A 16,840-nucleotide genomic window follows, 5' to 3' on the forward strand; every position below is an offset into this window, starting at 1 on the left:
ACATGAGAAATTTTGAGTCTTTGGTTTCTATCTATAGAATTACTTCTAGTTTGATGTTTGAGAATATTAAAATAACTAGTGTATGGTTCCTGATTCATAAATTTTTAAAATAGTTTGTTAATGACCTCCAACTATCCAGAAGGCATGAGAACTTAGTTACATAGGAAAGGGTTCATGGGGATAGTTCCGCTTTCTTACATTTAGGAAAGAAATTTGTGTATAATAGACAAATATGAAGTGGGCTGTTTTTCTTGAATACATAATGATGCATGCAAATGTGCTGTTTAAGGCTATTAGTATTTCAGTAACACTCCCCTTTTAGGAGAGAGGAATTGAGTGGTCTTTTGATAATGAAGTACATAGTGTCACATTGCTTAAAATGAGTGAATACTAGTTTTAAGGTTTTCCCAAGAGGTGAAGTCAGGCTGAGTTGCCACATTGGGATTGCTGAGGGTAGTACAGCCTGCTGGTGTTGAAATGAGTCCTCCCCAGAGAAAAGGCAAGGGGGAATGACATTTAGACAAATTCCAACTGTGGAAAGCATTCCTGGAGCAAACACTGGTTTTCAAAGATTTCATTAGTCATTCAAAAATTAGTTACGTAAATATATATGAGTAACTGAAAGTTTTAATTTTTGCCTTCTAAAAACAATTCAGGCTAAACACATGAACCTAAAGAATTGGAGAATATCTGGCATTGGTAAAGGGTGAACTTGAATGTAGACTGGGGATTGAGTTAAATTGAGAAAAATTGTGAAGTTAGAAATTACTAAATGCAACATTGAATAAATTTTATAACAAGTACATATGCTAATTTGCAACTTTAAAAATGTAAACAGCTCTTGTTGGGGTAGCTCAGTTAGTGTCGTACTGTTAACACTAAGATTGTGGATTCAATCCCAGTTTAGCACATAATAATCAACCAAAAAATGCATAAATAAGTGAAACAAGTTATTTTTCATTAGTATAAACAAACATGGAAGGTTTCAAATTTTAGTTTAATTTTCTGATAAGTACCAAAATGACAAAATGGAAATCAGGTTGTACCAAGATTTTACAGCGGGTGGGAAACTATTTTTCTGCCAAGTGTGATTTGGATATAACCTCATTTACAGGCCATACAAAATTATCAACTTAAAAATTAGCCTGCTATATTTGGTCAAACATTTAACTCACCCCTAATGCCTTGGTAGGGCCAGACCAAATGATTTCACAGGCTATATGAGGCCATGAGCTAGACGTTTCCCTTCCATTTTCAATCACTTTAGTGGTTTGTTTTCCAGTGTCTTAGATTAATACTCAAAATGGAATTACTGTTCACAAACATGACAGGTTGTGATTTGCTTAAGTTTGCCACTGAAGAGGCCTATATTTTATTTTTTTAGTCCTCACCAGCAAACATGTTTAGAGGAAGAGAGAAACAATGGTTGGTGATCAAACCCACAACCTTTCGGTGCATGGAGGAATTTCAACCAGGCCTATATTAAATTTTATTTTCAGGTCAATGAAAATAAGTCCATAAGGTTGGTTTAAAAAACGTTTAGTGCCATCGGAATTTTGGAAAGGGGTTTAATCTTTGTGGCTAAATTAAACCTTAAATACTGTGGTTATATCTGTTTATTGTTGATGTTTGCCCCTTGCTGGCAAGTTTGAAGTGAAACTGACTTTTTTTTTTTTTTTAATATATAATTGAGAGGAAGGGAGATAGCTAGAAACGTCGATGAGAGAAACATTGACCAGCTGCCTCTTGCACACCCCCTATCGGGGATGTGCCCGCAACCAATGTACATGCCCTTGACCGGAATCGAACCTGGGACCTTTCAGTCCGCAGACACGCTCTACCACTGAGCCAAACCAGTTCCGGCGAAACTGACCATTCTTGATGGGAACTTGAACTTGTTCAAAGCAGAATCACAGTGTTTCTCAAACTGTTGAATAGGACCATCTTCAAAATCAACAATGCTGGTTAAACATGAAAATGGCCCACACCTCAGTTCTAGCAAATCAGTCACTATAAAGAGGCATCAAGAATCTGCATGTTTGACATGCAGATGCCCAATAGACATGAAAAAGTGCTCAAGGTCACTTATGATCAGATACAAATAAAAATGGCAATGAGGTATCACACCACACTTGTCAAAATGGCAACTATGGGATCAAGTGCTGGAGGGGATATGGAGAAAGGGGAATCCTAGTCCACTGTTCATGGGAATGCAGACTGGTGCAGCCACTGGAAAACAGTATGGAGTCTCCTCAAAAAATTAAAAAAATGGCCCAGCCATTTGAACACCAATCTATGAAACAGGAGGTCACAATTTGATTCCCAGTCAGGGCATATGCCTAAATTGGGGGCTCAATCCCCAGTAGCAGGCATGCAGGAGGCAGCTGATCAATGAGTCTCCCATCATTGATGTTTCACCCTCTCTCAAATCAATGAAAGATACCATTTTGAATTAAAAAGAACTGATTGCACTTCTAGGAATATGTCCTAAGAATCCCAAAACACCAATCAGAATATATGCACCCCAATATTCATAGCGGTGTTACAATAGCCAAGGTCTGGAACTGCACACATTTACACCATGGAATACTATGCAGCAGTAGGGGAGAAGGTTCTCTTGCCCTAGCCCAGTGGTTCTCAACCTTTCTAATGCTGACCCTTTAATACAGTTCCTCATGTTGTGGCGACCCCCAACCATAAAATTATTTTCATTGCTACTTCATAACTAGTTTTGCTACTATTATGAATTGTAATGTAAATATACCTGTGTTTTCCAATAGTCTTAGGCGACCCCTACTAGCCATTCTCAACCTGAGGGTCTCGACATTACGATTACGATTCATAACAGTAGCAAAATTAGTTATGAAGTAGCAACGAAAATAACTTTATGGTTGGGGGTCACCACAACATAAGGAACTGTATTAAAGGGTCACAGCATTGGAAAGGTTGAGAACCACTGCTTCCTAGTCAGTTTGGCTCAGTGAATAGAGTATCGGTCTGCAGACCAGAGTCCTGAGTTCCATTACAGTCAAGGGCATGCACCTTGGTTGCAGACTCACCGGCCTAGGCCCTGGTCAGGGCATGTGCAGGAGGCAACCAATTGTGTTTCTCTCACATCAATCTTTCTGTCTTTCCCTCTTCCATTTTCTCTAGAAATCAATGAAAAACTAATCTTGGGTGAGGATAAAAAAAATAAAATGGATCTTATATCCTTTAAGATAATATGGAGGAAAACGGAGAGTGTTATGCTAAGCGAAATAAGTCAGAGAATGACAAATATCACATGATCTCACATATATGGAATATAAAGAACAAAATAAAATAGGACCAGAAGCATGGATAAATGAAAGACTGACATCTTTTTCTTTTAAATATATTTTATTGATTTTTTTACAGAGAGGAAGAGAGAGGGATGGTTAGAAACATAAATGAGAGAATCATCGACCAGCTGCCTCCCTCCACACAGGGCCTACAGGGGATGTGCCCGCAACCAGGATACCTGCCCTTGACTGGAATCGACCCTTCAGTCCGAAGGCTGACACTCTATCCACTCTATCCACTGGTTGTCAAACCAGTTTTGGCAAGAATGACATCTTAAAGGGGAAGTGGGAGGGGAAGGATGGGATGAGATTTAAAAAACAACATATGCATATATGCATAATCTGTGAACACTAGCAATAATATGGTGAAGGCCTCCTTTCTAAAATGACTGTTAGTGGGGGCTCCTGGGTCTCACGGGAGTTAATTCAGGTCAACCTTGACCATGTGGTGAGTGTTTAGAAGTTCTAGACGAAAGGGTCAATTGAAGAGCTTTCTTTATACTGTTATTCTCATAAAGAGATAAAGTGGTACCCTAGCCAGTTTGGCTCAGTGAACAGAGCATCCGCCTGTGGACTAAAGGTCCCAGGTTCTATTCCAGTGAAGGGGGCTCGATCCCCAGTAAGGGGGCGTGCAGAAGGCAGCCAGTTAATGATTCTCTCTCATTGATGTTTCTATATATTTCTCTCTTCCTCTCCCTTCTGCTCTGAAATTAATAAAGATATATTAAAAAAATCTTTTTTTTTTTTTTTTTTAAATAGTTGCCATGCCCATTTATATTTCTTGCTGAAAGCAAGGAGCCTAGTTCTCAAATAGCTGCACTAGTACTGGAGTACCTACCTCTAGTCATATTAAATGAAAAAACAATCCCTTTTGTTTAGTCATGACAGTCTGGTTTTCTGTTGTGTGAAGTACAATCCTACCCAGATATTTGATTGTCTGTCTTTCCCACTATATCATGTGAGGTACCATGTCTATATTTGCTATCTGTGTAAGATAGAAAATTCAACTCAAAACTGCTTTAAGCTATACAGGAGTTTATGAACTCCCATAACTGGAGATCCAAAAGTAGGATAGACCTAAGAGTTGACGTGATCCCTTTATCCCAGTTACATTTCTCTGTTATTCTTTTTTTTATTTTTATTGATTTGAGAGAGGAAGGGAGAGGTAAAGAGAGATAGAAACATCAATGATGAGAATCACTGATTGGCTGCCTCCTGTAAGGCCCCTACTAAGGGGGGATTGAGCCCACAACCCAGGCATGTGCCCTTGACCAGAATTGAACCTGGGACCCCTGAGTCCACAGGCCAACACTTTATCCACTGAGCCAAACCAGCTAGGGCTTTCTGCTATTCTTTTGACCTCCCCTGTGTGTTGACTTCATATACTCAGGTTGCCATCAAAAGCACTGGAGGAATTTCATTACGTATGTCACAACTTCCAGTGGGAGTGTGGATCACTTTTGGAAGTTCCTCTGGAAAAATTTTTCTGAAAGGATCCTGAAAACCTATCCTTGAAACTCATTGAGGTGCAATGGGGTACATACATGATCCTAATCCAGTCCCTGGCAAGAGACTCTATTATCCTTAGACCAGGCCAGACCACACCTGGGACCCAGGAGGCTGAGCTACACCAAGTGTGGGTGGGAGGGAGGGATTCCTGAACAGCAGGGTTCTTTTGGAAAAGGAGGCGGGAAAAGATGTTGAATATGTGAACAGCTCACTTTTTGTATTCCCAACATCTTGTAGACAAATTTAAAAGCCAAAACAGAACACCCACAAACACAGTTTATGCTTCATCTCAACAATAAGTTTCTTGAGTGAAGGAAGTATGTTTTACTCTTGTTTATACTACTACTGTTTTAACTCAATCCTTAATATAGTAGGAATTCAAATTGTTGATTTTTTAAAATCAGTAAAAGTCTCAGTGAGATAAAATGGCTTAATTTAGCTTCCTAGATTTTTTTTTTTCTTTTCAGATTGCTAGATTTTCTATTTAATCAACTTCTTTGACTCCCAAAACTTTAGAGCTGCTGGGGTACACAGGAAAAATTCCAAGCCCACAGATGTACATTTATTCAACAACTATATTGATGTACTAGTGACTTTTTCAGGAAAAGTAAATCAGTGAAGTCTCTTAAGTTCCTTTTTCTTGCAAAAATAAACTGGAGAGATGAGGTTCTCTTTTCCTAGAGGCAGTTGTCAAACTTACAAATTCCAAATCATCCAAAGATTCGGGTTGTTTTTTTTTTTTTTACTGTCAGTCACTCGAGTCTACTGATTTTTAAAAAATAGTTGATTTTCAAATGTGTAAACATTTTATATTATCCATAGTGGCTTGTCTCCGAAGGAGAAAAAAAGAATATGCCTCTATACTAACTTTTCACCACTAGGCAAATGTGGATCATCACTAAATTGGCTTTTAATACCTCTCTCCTCATCCTAAAAAAGTATTGTTTAAAAAGTTTGGGGCTGTAAGATAATACCCATCTCCTCTGTCTCCGTAGGACCATTGATAAAGTCATTACTTGACAATACCAGTGCACATTGATTGATAAGCTTGGTTTGCAGAAAAGTGCCCTTCCTTGGCTTGAGGGAATCGCTGACCAAGGATTCAAATCCCAGCTTCTTGCAAGACGCGGACTATGGATAACTTTGCCACGACCAACACTAAATGAGATTCAGTTTTTAAGTACAATTCCAGGTCATTTAATGATTTCACACATACTTGCTAAGTTCATTCATTTCTCCAAACGTTCCAACCGATTACTGGGCCAGGAATTCAGTAAAAAGACGAGGCACGGATGGGGATGGGGATGGGGGACCCTCGACCCGGGTCGCAGCCGAAGAAGGCCGTCTACTCATCGCGGCCCGAGGCTCCGGATGCGGGGCAGCGTCCAGCCCAGGCGTCGCCCTCGGAGAGAGGAGAAGCGGAAGCCAAGTGGAGGAAAGCGGTACATCCAGGGGAGTCGGTGCAACTGCGGCTCAGGAAGCGAACCTCAAACCTCAGACCCCGCAGGGAGGCAGGGCCGGGGGAACTCGGACAAAATGGCGCAGCCGCACGGCGCAGGGTGGGCGACTCGGGCCGGCGCGCGCCGGGCCGTCGGGGTGCGTTTCCGGCGGACCAGCGACGTCGGAAACGGACTCCGGCCCGCGCCCCCGGGAGAGAGTGGGCGGGGCCGCTCTCCCGGAAGTGCGGCCGCCCTGAGGGAGCAGAGAGGAGAAGCGGTTCCCGCTGACATATCTTTCCTCGGTGCAGCAGAAGAAAGGGTGTTCGGCTGTCCCGCCGGCGGCAAAGGTGTCGTTCCCTGGTCCCCAAAAGGAGGGGCGAGATGGACGGGCCCCTGACTCCCCGGGAGTCCGCCAAGTTCATCGCTGAAAACAGTCGGGACGTGTCCATCGACGGCGGGGGCGTGCGGAGGGTGGCCGAGCTGCTGCTCGCCAAGGCCGCGGGGCCCGAGCTGCGCTTGGGCGGCTGGAAGGCCCTCCACGAGCTGAACCCCAGGGCGGCCGACGAGGCCGCGGTCAACTGGGTGTTCGTGGCCGACACGCTCAACTTCTCCTTCTGGTCGGAGCGTGAGGAGCGCAAGTGCCTGGTGGGCTTCAGGGGCAGGACGTACAGTGGGTACTGGTCCCTGTGCGCCGCCATCAACAGAGCCCTGGACGAAGGTGAGCGCCCCTTCTGCCCGGCAGGCCCGCCGCCGCCTTTGCGGCGTCAGCTTTCCGGAAGGGTCCCACCGAGCGGGGTGGGAGATGGAATAATGTTAAAGTTCTTCATTGCCAGCCCCTCAGCTTTAAAATAAAAGTATGATAAGAGGCTGGCATTAAACATCCTTGTTCAGTGGGAACTGATCCTGATACCATTATCGCAACCAAGCACAAAAGCCAGTCTGATGAAATCTTAAGAACAAAGGGGACAGATATATATATCACATTTTACACAGCCAAAATACACTTGATGTCATATTACAGTTGTTAGAAAAGGATGCAACAGTACAGATGAATACATAGAAAGTGAGGCTCCTGGTCTGTTTTTTTTTTATTATTAGTCATCCACTTTTATCTCAGTCCTGTAACACTCATTTAGTTTTATATTACCTGTGTGTTGTAAAAAGAAAGGGTCAAATAAATATAAAAATATGACATTGTTTCTCTGGGTTTTCTTTTCTCCCCAAGGGATACCAATAACTAGTGCGTCGTACTATGCCACAGTGTCCCTGGATCAAGTTCGGCATATACTTCGGTCAGACACGGATGTTCCCATGCCTTTGATAGAAGAGAGGCATCGCATTCTCAATGAAACTGGGAAAATCTTGCTTGAGAAATTCGAAGGCTCTTTTCTTAATTGTGTCCGAAAAAGTGAAAAAAGTGCACAGAAGTTAATGCATCTGGTAGTTGAAAACTTTCCCTCTTACAGGGATGTGACTGAGTTTGAGGTGAGTTGCTTTAGTTGGGGATTTTAGAATTCTTTTTTTTTTTTTTTTTTATAGCAAAGGTGGAATTTTGATTGAAGAACAAATACAGGTTCCCACGTGGGGAAGAGGAAGGAATCTCAGCACAGTGGGGAGGGGGAAAGAGTCCCCCGGGGATTTTAGAATTCTTGATTATCTTTTCATTGTCAAGTGTGTTGTGGACTCTTATTTCTGGAACTCCTTTCTTTTGAGAATAAAAAGTTAAATTTTGAAATTTGTTCTTGTGAACAAGGAATATAACAAGTAGTGTTTCAAAGACATTACTTCTCTAGTGATTTCTAATTGGTATATTCCCATAATTCTTTTGTCCTTTTTTTGTTGTCCTTTTTATTTTTATTTTTTGGTTCCCCTTTTATAATGTTTCAGACCTAAATACAGCACTGAACCTTGAACATGATGTTGTCACTTAGGGATAAAGAGGTCCTTTGAATGCTTCAAAAAATCTACTTCATTAGATGAAAATCAGAATGTATAATAAATTTTCTCTAAGTATATTTAAATAGTTATTTTATTAAATCTCTATTTAAATATATTTAGGTAAACAATTATTTAATAATTTTTAAATAATTCTATATTAAAAAATAAAAAGTATTTTTTGCAGAGTTCTGATATATATATGTATATATATAATGGATTTTCCTTTACATGGACAGAGTACTTTGACAGTATTGCTTTATGGTACAAAATAGTTTAAAAATATTTACTTTTAAAATGGTGAGCATTTTGTATACCATTCCAGGTATGTAAAAATTTAGAATTTTAATCACTATATTTTAACTGTGACAACAATTGAAAGCAACTTCAGTGGATTCACATAATATAAATCTGTTGACTTATTGCCTAAGTTAACGAATTCTTAAGTCAGATTTTAATGTTCAAGCTACCTTTTTGTAGTCACATTTCAACAACTAAAATTAACCATAATATTGATTAAATTGCTCTTTAGAGCCTAAGGACAAGGGGCATATTGTCCCCTGCAGCAGGAACCAGTCGAAAAAGAAGCTTTAACTAGTTTATCTTAGGTTATTTAGATAATAGTTAGCTATAAAGTTAGAGATGGCCTGATTATGTATGTAAATTTTTTTTTATTTGCAAATGACAGGAACAAAACTAGAAAAAAACGTATTAAAAAGAAGAATTTTTGGAAGGTATTTTGGATAGGCACATCCAGGATCAATCAAGGGCTCAGTGCCATCAGGATTCAGTGTCTTCTTTTAGTTTCTGTTGACTCCATTTTTCTCTTACTGTTGACCAGCTTTTTCAATGAAGATCCATGAACTTTGCATCTTATTGCTTCTGCACAGGAGGGCAGCAGGGGGTGTGGGGTGGGGGGTGAGACAGACAGAGACAGAGACTTTCTCAGTTTTAGAGAGAGAGAGAGAGAGAGAGACAGATTTTTCTAAGTTTCAGTGAAAGAAAGAGAGAGAGAGAGACAGACTTTCTCAGTTCCAGTTCTAAAACTTATGGGCAAGGACTTATTGAACTGGCAGAGATTGTGACCATTTAGATGTGGCTTTCAGGGTGTGTGGATGGGCGTAGACAGTTCTTAGAATAGAGTCCATAGGTTAGCTTACTGTTGAACTTCATTCTGTTTTAACTAACCATTTTGCTAATGCAGAGGTTACTTTGAGATTTGTTTTCAAAGTACATAATTTCAGCCTTGTTTTTTAAGAAATGGATCCAGTTCCTGGCCCATTTGAATATAAGGGTGGGTAAAAGTAGGTTTATAGTTGTGAGTACACCAAACACAGAGTTTATTCTTGAATTATTACTTATTAATTATTGTATTATTTTCCAAAAAACAACTATAAACCTACTTTTGCCTCATCCGGTATTTGTAGAGGATTTTTTTTAAATTTTATTTTTAATTCATGTATTCTTTTTTTAAGAATTAAAGACTTTTTTAATTATTATTATTGATTTTTTACAGAGTGGAAGGGAGAGAAAGAGAGAGCTAGAAACGTCGATGAGAGAGAAACACCGACCAGCTGCCTCTTGCACACCCCCTACCGGGGATGTGCCCGAAACCAACATACATGCCCTGACCGGAATCAAACCTGGGACCTTTCAGTCCTCAGACCGACACTCTACCACTGAGTCAAACCGGTTTCGGCTGTAGAGGATTTTTGAGTTAAATTATAACCCACTATCTTGTAATGCTGAGTTAATTTTTTTCTTCCATGTATAAATATAATTGGTAGTTTACTTTTGTTACATATTAAATTTGACCATTTCCAAAAGCGGCAGACAAATTCTAGTTGTTGGTCAATTATGTCTTTATCTGTGAATAAGTTAATCATATTATCTGAAAGGAAACAGGCAAAAATGAATGTTGTGATTCTTTTCTGAGGTGAGTTTAGGGATGATTATTTTCTTCTTTATACTTTTCTATATTTATGCAATTAATGTGAATTATGTTGCAATTAGAAAAACATATAAACTCTCAGATGAAATACTATCTAATAAAAATAATAAGTAGGTCAATTATCTTGACACAGAAATATGTACATGAAGTAACACTATTGAAAAAGAACACTAAATAGTATCATGATTACATAAATGGTATTTTATGTGCCTTGAAAAATATAGGAAGTAAATTTGGAGCGATAGAGATAATATTTATTACCCTCCCCCCCTTTTTCTTTTTTTTTTTTTTTTTTTGTAAAATGTCTGTTACCAACAGAGAAAGATTATTCTTCCCTTGAAAAGTATTTTCAACATGTCTTTTTTTTTTTTTTTTATAGCATTTCATAAGGCTTTGAGATACCAAGGTAACATTTATATTCTCTTCACTCATCAGGGGAAAAGAATTTCTTTTTACAAACGGGCCCAGATCCTTGTGGCAGATACGTGGAGTGTGTTGGAGGGAGAAGGGGACGGCTGCTTTAAGGACATCTCCAATATTACCATGTTTGCTGACTATAGATTGCCTCAGGTGCTTGTTCACCTGGGAGCCCTGAAGTACTCGGAAGAACTCCTGGAGAAGCTTCTCAAAGGTCTGTCAGCTTAATTAAGACATTCTTTGTTATACTGTGAATTATAACAAATGGTCTCCTTTCCTTAGAAAAAAAGAAATACTTATTGTTAAAAACATACATTACCCCCTGGCAATGGGCAAGGAGACACCTGATTGGTGGTGTTGCTCTTATATCAATCAGGGGCAAAGCAGATGTACAGCCCTTAGTTCATCCTAGCTTGATGCCTGTGTCCGTGGCCAGAGCTGTTTCATGCCTGAGGCACATTAAAAAAAAAATAAAAAAGAAAAAAATGCAAGGCCAATTAAAATACGGAGAAAATTGCTTTTCTTGTTACATTATGGAATATGGATACTGTGGGAAATTGCGCTATTTAAGATGTTATCATTTTAGAGCATCATAATAGAGTGAAATCTAAATTTCTATTATATAAAGGTGTGCAACACTAAGACAGTTCATCAAGTGTAGTATTTGACGAGCAGTAAGCTGAAGAGCAAACTATGATGTGAAATAAAACATGGGCTGAGAGGTAATAGGTAGTGGGTTTTTAGTTTGGAGGCTCCAAGGTCTGCCAATAGATTATCTTCACAAGTCACACAGTTTCTTTCTTTTTTAATTTTTATTTGTATGAGCTTATTTGTTTGTTTGAGCCAAACTGGTGACATGCCGGGAAGCAAGATTTCAAATGCTCCAGTCACTCACTTTTCTAGGCTTGTTTATTTACCATTATTGGATTTGATGATTGATTCTCAAGCGTGGAAGCCTTTATATAATATTAGAGTACAAATAATTGGGTTTGTGAGAAAATTAGCTTTTTGTTTCCTAAACATCTCTTTGTGTAAGGAAAATAATGATATTGTAAAATTTTAATGCTAATTTCTCTCTTGGGTGCTGTATTTTCAGCTACTTTTTTATTTTTAAAAGAAAGTCATTTTTTATGTTGCATGATTTTCTCTTGTGAAATAGATTTTAATCACTGAAAATAAGAATAATACAGAATATAAAGGACCATTATTCCTGTGGTTGCTTCTTCCAGGCTTTAATGCTGCCTTGGGCAATCCACTTTGTCTCTCTGTTTCCTTATTTGAAAAATAACAAGCCATTTTATGTCATAATGCTCATGTCCCGGCTCATTGTTGGATACCTTTAAAAGGGACAACTGTTAGCAATCAGGGCTTCCTTTGCATACAGACAAGGTCAGCTGACCTTTTTTTGGCTAGTGTATATGCTGCTCATTCCTATCTCTACACATTTTCTTGCCTGTTTTTTTCTCACCCAAATTCAAATGTTCTTTTTTCAGTTAATATCCTACACATCCACAAAGGCTTAGCTCCAGTGCTACCTCTCCCACATAGCTTTTCCTGACTCTTCATGATTTGTCCATCTCCTTCTCTTGAATTTTTATAGCATCAACTGTCTCTGCTACTGTGAGAAAAACCCTGGCTAAAAGGGATCCCTGCCAAAACCGGTTTGGCTCAGTGGATAGAGGGTCGGCCTGTGGACTGGAAGGTCCCAGGTTCGATTCCGGTAGAACCAAGGACATGTACCTTGGTTGCGGGCACATCCCCAGTGGGGCGTGTGCAGGAGGCAGCTGGTTGATGTTTCTCTCTCATCGATGTTTCTAGGTCTTTATCCCTTTCCCTTCCTCTCTGTAAAAAAATCAATGAAATATATATATTTTTTAAATAAGTAAAACAAGACACTTATCTCACGGTTTCTGTGGGTCAGGAGACTGGGTGCTGCCTAACTGAATGCCTGTGGATCAAGGTGACAGTCAAGCTGATAGCTGTGGTAGTGGACTCAACAAAAGATTTGACTTGGGTGGTGGTATCTACCTCCAAAATCACTGTTGTGGTTGATTTGAGAATTTTGGCAAGTTGCAGTTAAGTTTGGGAGAATTGATTAAAAGAATGAAGAGTAAAGGGTGGATTTGTGTGCTGGCACCTGGAGAAAAATAAGGAAACGGAGGGGCACAGCTAGTGTCTGTTCTTCTACTGGTTCTTCCCAGTGCCTAAGCCCTTGGGAGAGATGGGTAGATGGGACCTTAGTAACATAACTTAAGATCCTAGGTGACAGAGTGGAACCTAATGGGGCTGGGGCATTTTTCCTAAGTCTCACTGGATCATTGCGCTTATCGAGTACTGTGAAGATCTGTGTAAGAGGCCTACGATGTGTTTAGCCTGAAGAGTGGTTTAAGTAATTTTTATTAGTTATCAACACTTGACAGGAGATTTCATATGAAAATCAAACCTCTGGCTCTTATAGTATTTCTTTTAGTAAATATTTGTTGGGAACTAGTATGTGCAAGTTGCCATGCTAGGTCCTAGGAATATTGAATCAAACAAGCCAGACATCATCTCTGTCCTCATGGAATTTAACTTGGAATTTTGAATTAATGCCTGAGTTTAGAAATGGTTTGAATTACCAAAAATAAAAATAGATAGGTTTACAGTTTTAAACTGTGTTTTTTGTTCTATAGTAGTGTTCTGAGTAGATTTCATATCATTGACTTCTTGCTCTGTTTTTCCCCTTGCAGGAGAAATGCTCTCGTATGGAAGTAGGCAAGAAGTAGAAATCAGAGGGTGCTCGCTTTGGTGTGTTGAGCTGATCCGGGATTGTCTTCTGGAGCTTATTGAAAAAAAGGGTGAAAAAATGAGTGAAGAGATCAATTCCATTCTTCTGGATTATTACTTATGGGACTATGCACGTGATCACAGGGACGATATGAAAGGAATTCCATTTCATCGAACACGTTGCATATATTATTGACCCAAAGTGTAAATTGACCCAGAGAAAACTGCTTTCATTTTTATATCACATAATTGTTTATACAATTTCACTTTGATATTAAGAGAAAGTGGTAGGGTTACAGCAACAAGAACACTGATTACCCAGTCTCACTTAAAATTTTTCTCCTGACATATCACTCGATATTCCCAAATTTATCTTTTTCTATAATACTTATTTAGTTTGATACTATTTTTCCTTTTTGTGGATATATGACAGAAATAGTGAAGGAACTTTAATGCTTTAAATCTCAGATTTCTTAAAATTAATCATGTATTTTTTTTTTAAATATATATGTTTCATTTTTTATAGAGAGTTAGAAACATCGATGAGAGAAAAACATCAAATCAGCTGCTGCCTGCACACCCCCCACTGGGGATGTGCCCGCAACCAAGGTATATGCCCTTGACTGGAATCGAACCTGGGACCCTTCAGTCTGAAGGCCAATGCTCTATCCACTGAGCCAAACCGGTCAGGACTTAATCATGTCTTATAATTAATCTTCAGTGACAGTATTTAATCTATTTAATTGGTATCTTTTCTCAAGGTATAATTTTCTGTATACCTTAATCATGAGATATGAGATGGGTGGGTAAGGTCTTTGCTATATAATTGCTATTGCAATTTTATATAAAATTTTGATAGCTTATTTTAAAGTTTTTATTAGTAATGATGGTGGGTAGTTTTTAAAAAAATATATTTTTATTGATTCTGAGAGGAAGGGAGAGGAAGAGAGAAAAACAATCAATGGTGATTTAGAATCATAGATTGGCTGCCTTCTGCAGGCCCCTTATTGGAGATCGAGCTGGCAAACAGGCATGTGCTCTTGACTGGAATTACCTGGGACCCTTCAGTCTGCAGGTTGAGGCTCCATCCACTGAGCCATACCAGCTAGGGCCACAGTGGGTTTTGTACATAGTGATTTCAATTTAGGATACAGTCTGTCCAGTTTTATTTTTCTTTCAGAGTATGTAACTACATTGAAATTGAATAAAGATTTTAAAAACTTTTCTTAAACCTGAAATGTATTCTTTCATTAAAATAAAATTGACCAGATATAATTTTAAAAGGTTTACAATGAATTTGATTATTTACTTTATATTTTGTAATTCTCATTATCTACCACTCACTTATTTCCCACTTTCACCCTTCTTTCTAATCTTGATTTTTGTTATCTACCCTGCCAGTTCCCTGTGACTGTAACACAAAAAGGTATTCTTTCCCCAAGCTCTTTACTGCCATCTGCTGGAAACTTGTCACAATAACTGCAAATATGGAAATCATGCTTGAGTTTCCACTTGCTAGTCTGACCTGCAGAGTTTAGACTGAAGACTGTAACATTACTCTTCTCTGAATTTCCAGTTTGCTGGCCTGCCCTTCAGATTTTGGATTTGCCAGCTCCCATAATCATGTGGGTTAATTCCTTAAAATAAGTTTCTCTGACTCTTTAAATGGATAGATAGATATTATAGGTCTATAAATAGACCTATGTCTGTCATTATCACTCCCCATATTCCATTGGTCTGTTTCTCTGGAGAACACTAATACAAGTATGGATAAATAATATGGCAAAATAACTTTGGTCTAACTCAGGGATATTGACTGTAAAATAAAAAACTAATAAATGGCCCTAGCTGGTTTGGCTCAGTGGATAGAGAGCGCTGGCCTACGGACTAAAGGGTCCCAGGTTCGATTCTGGTTAAGGGCACATGCCTGGGTTGCAGGCTCGGTTCCCCTCTACTTTCCCCCTCTCCCCCTCAATGATTGGCATGCAGGAGGCAGCCAAGCAATGATTCTCATCGTCGATATTTCTATCCCTCTATGAAATGAATGAAAAAAATGTGTTAAACACACACACACACACACAAAAAGAAAGAAACCCTAATAAATGTATGGTGCAACTAAGTCACTTGCAAGATTTCTTTCAGATATAAAATTCACTGACTAAAGCAATTGGAAATTTGAAGAAACATATTATTGTAACATTCATCTAAGTTTCTCTTCTCATGCACTACATTTCTGTTTCCTTTCTGTTTTGATTTCTTTGGGTTAAGGATATTTTAGTTTTTTCTGTTTGTTTGTTTTTGCACGTAGTTTTCTTTATAGACTCTGGTTGTAGGAACAGGGTGCCTGTGGGAGGATATTTTAGTTTTAAGTGGGGGGGAGGGAGGAAAGCTAGACTGAAATTAGCTTATTGAAAAGGGAAATGTAATGATTAAAGAAAAAGAAGCTAAATCTAGAGAAAGAGCTGGCCTTAGCCATGCCCAGACACCATACTTTGTATTTCTTTTTGCTCTGTTTGAAGAAATAACTAATAGCTAATGAGTCCAGGCAACAGAATGCAAATTTTTGCCAATAGCTCAAGCAAGAATCAGGTTTTGCTAATGAGGGAGCATTTTTCCTAATGGGGCCCCTGAGACTCAAGCGTCTCAGGGGCACCATGCACCTCCCCACCTGCCACTCTGGCCTCTGCTGTGGCCACATACTTGGTTGGCCTATGAAGTGGAGCAGGGGCAGTTCTTGAAGAAATAGAGGAGATTTGCTTACAGAAAAGAAGGGTTGGCAGGCAACCCAAACAGCCTTATCTTCTATACCTTTGTGTATTCAGAATTCTTCAGCAAGTGGGGATCATTTCAAGGTAGAAACTGCTGAAGAAGAACTAAGAAAAGCATAAGGCTACATTCTGAGTTGGTTCAATGAAATAACTAATTCAATTTAAGGAAAGAACTAATCAATTTCCTGTGGGGGAAAAACCTAGTAACTCTCCCTTCTCTTACTATTTTTCCTATTTTGACTGACTAAGGGTTAAACTAAGGGTTGGTTGCAGGAATGGAATTCAATTAGTAAGTATCCATAACTTTTAGGATGCCAAAACAATGCCAAAGAAACAATGAGTCAAGTGGTATTTAATAAGAAGTCTAGATATACTTGCTTTGAGGAATGAAAACAGTAGTATTTTGAAAGCAAAAATCTGAGTTCAACTCCAAAAAAAGAAACTCTATTGGTTGATCAATTCATTATTTTCAAAATCAATAACTAAAAGGGGAAAAAATCAAGTATGTATCCTGCTATTTGTATACAAACTGTATTTCAGTTTTCCGTATTTATTTTTTTCTTTTTTAAATGTTTATTTTCATAAATGTTTATTGAATCTATAAAATGAGCTTAATATTTACTATATGTATATTTAATACTGATTGCTCAATAATGGGAACATAGAAATAAATAATAGTCCAGCTGGTGTGGCTCAGTGGTTGAATGTCAACCCATGCACCAAGAGATCACTGGT

The 16,840-nt window shown here is 38.8% G+C and overlaps 1 protein-coding gene and 1 long non-coding RNA gene across 2 annotated transcripts; both read left to right on the plus strand.

Annotated features, from left to right (window-relative positions):
• Positions 1-3,474: 3,474 nt before the first annotated feature.
• Positions 3,475-14,562, plus strand: LOC311630418. Its single transcript, XR_014796376.1, has 2 exons — positions 3,475-3,526; positions 13,994-14,562. It is a non-coding gene; the product is annotated as an uncharacterized lncRNA (long non-coding RNA).
• On the plus strand, positions 6,494-14,562 carry QNG1 (Q-nucleotide N-glycosylase 1). The gene is made up of 4 exons (XM_084899370.1): positions 6,494-6,986; positions 7,494-7,753; positions 10,590-10,785; positions 13,301-14,562. The coding sequence occupies exons 1-4, from the start codon at positions 6,650-6,652 to the stop codon at positions 13,531-13,533; spliced, it is 1,026 nt and encodes a 341-aa protein (XP_084755496.1). The 5' UTR covers positions 6,494-6,649; the 3' UTR covers positions 13,534-14,562.
• Positions 14,563-16,840: the final 2,278 nt, after the last annotated feature.

Source organism: Pipistrellus hanaki (genome assembly GCF_964339955.1).
Source record: "Pipistrellus hanaki genome assembly, chromosome: 11".
Taxonomy (NCBI): Eukaryota; Metazoa; Chordata; class Mammalia; order Chiroptera; family Vespertilionidae; genus Pipistrellus; species Pipistrellus hanaki.

Bases quoted from the DNA above. Each gene is read 5' to 3' on its own strand.
- QNG1 (XM_084899370.1), top strand. From the start codon at position 6,650: ATGGACGGGCCCCTGACTCCCCGGGAGTCCGCCAAGTTCATCGCTGAA. The intron at 6,987-7,493 runs GTGAGCGCCCCT...TTTCTCCCCAAG, and splicing joins CAACAGAGCCCTGGACGAAG to GGATACCAATAACTAGTGCG. The intron at 7,754-10,589 runs GTGAGTTGCTTT...TTCACTCATCAG, and splicing joins GGGATGTGACTGAGTTTGAG to GGGAAAAGAATTTCTTTTTA.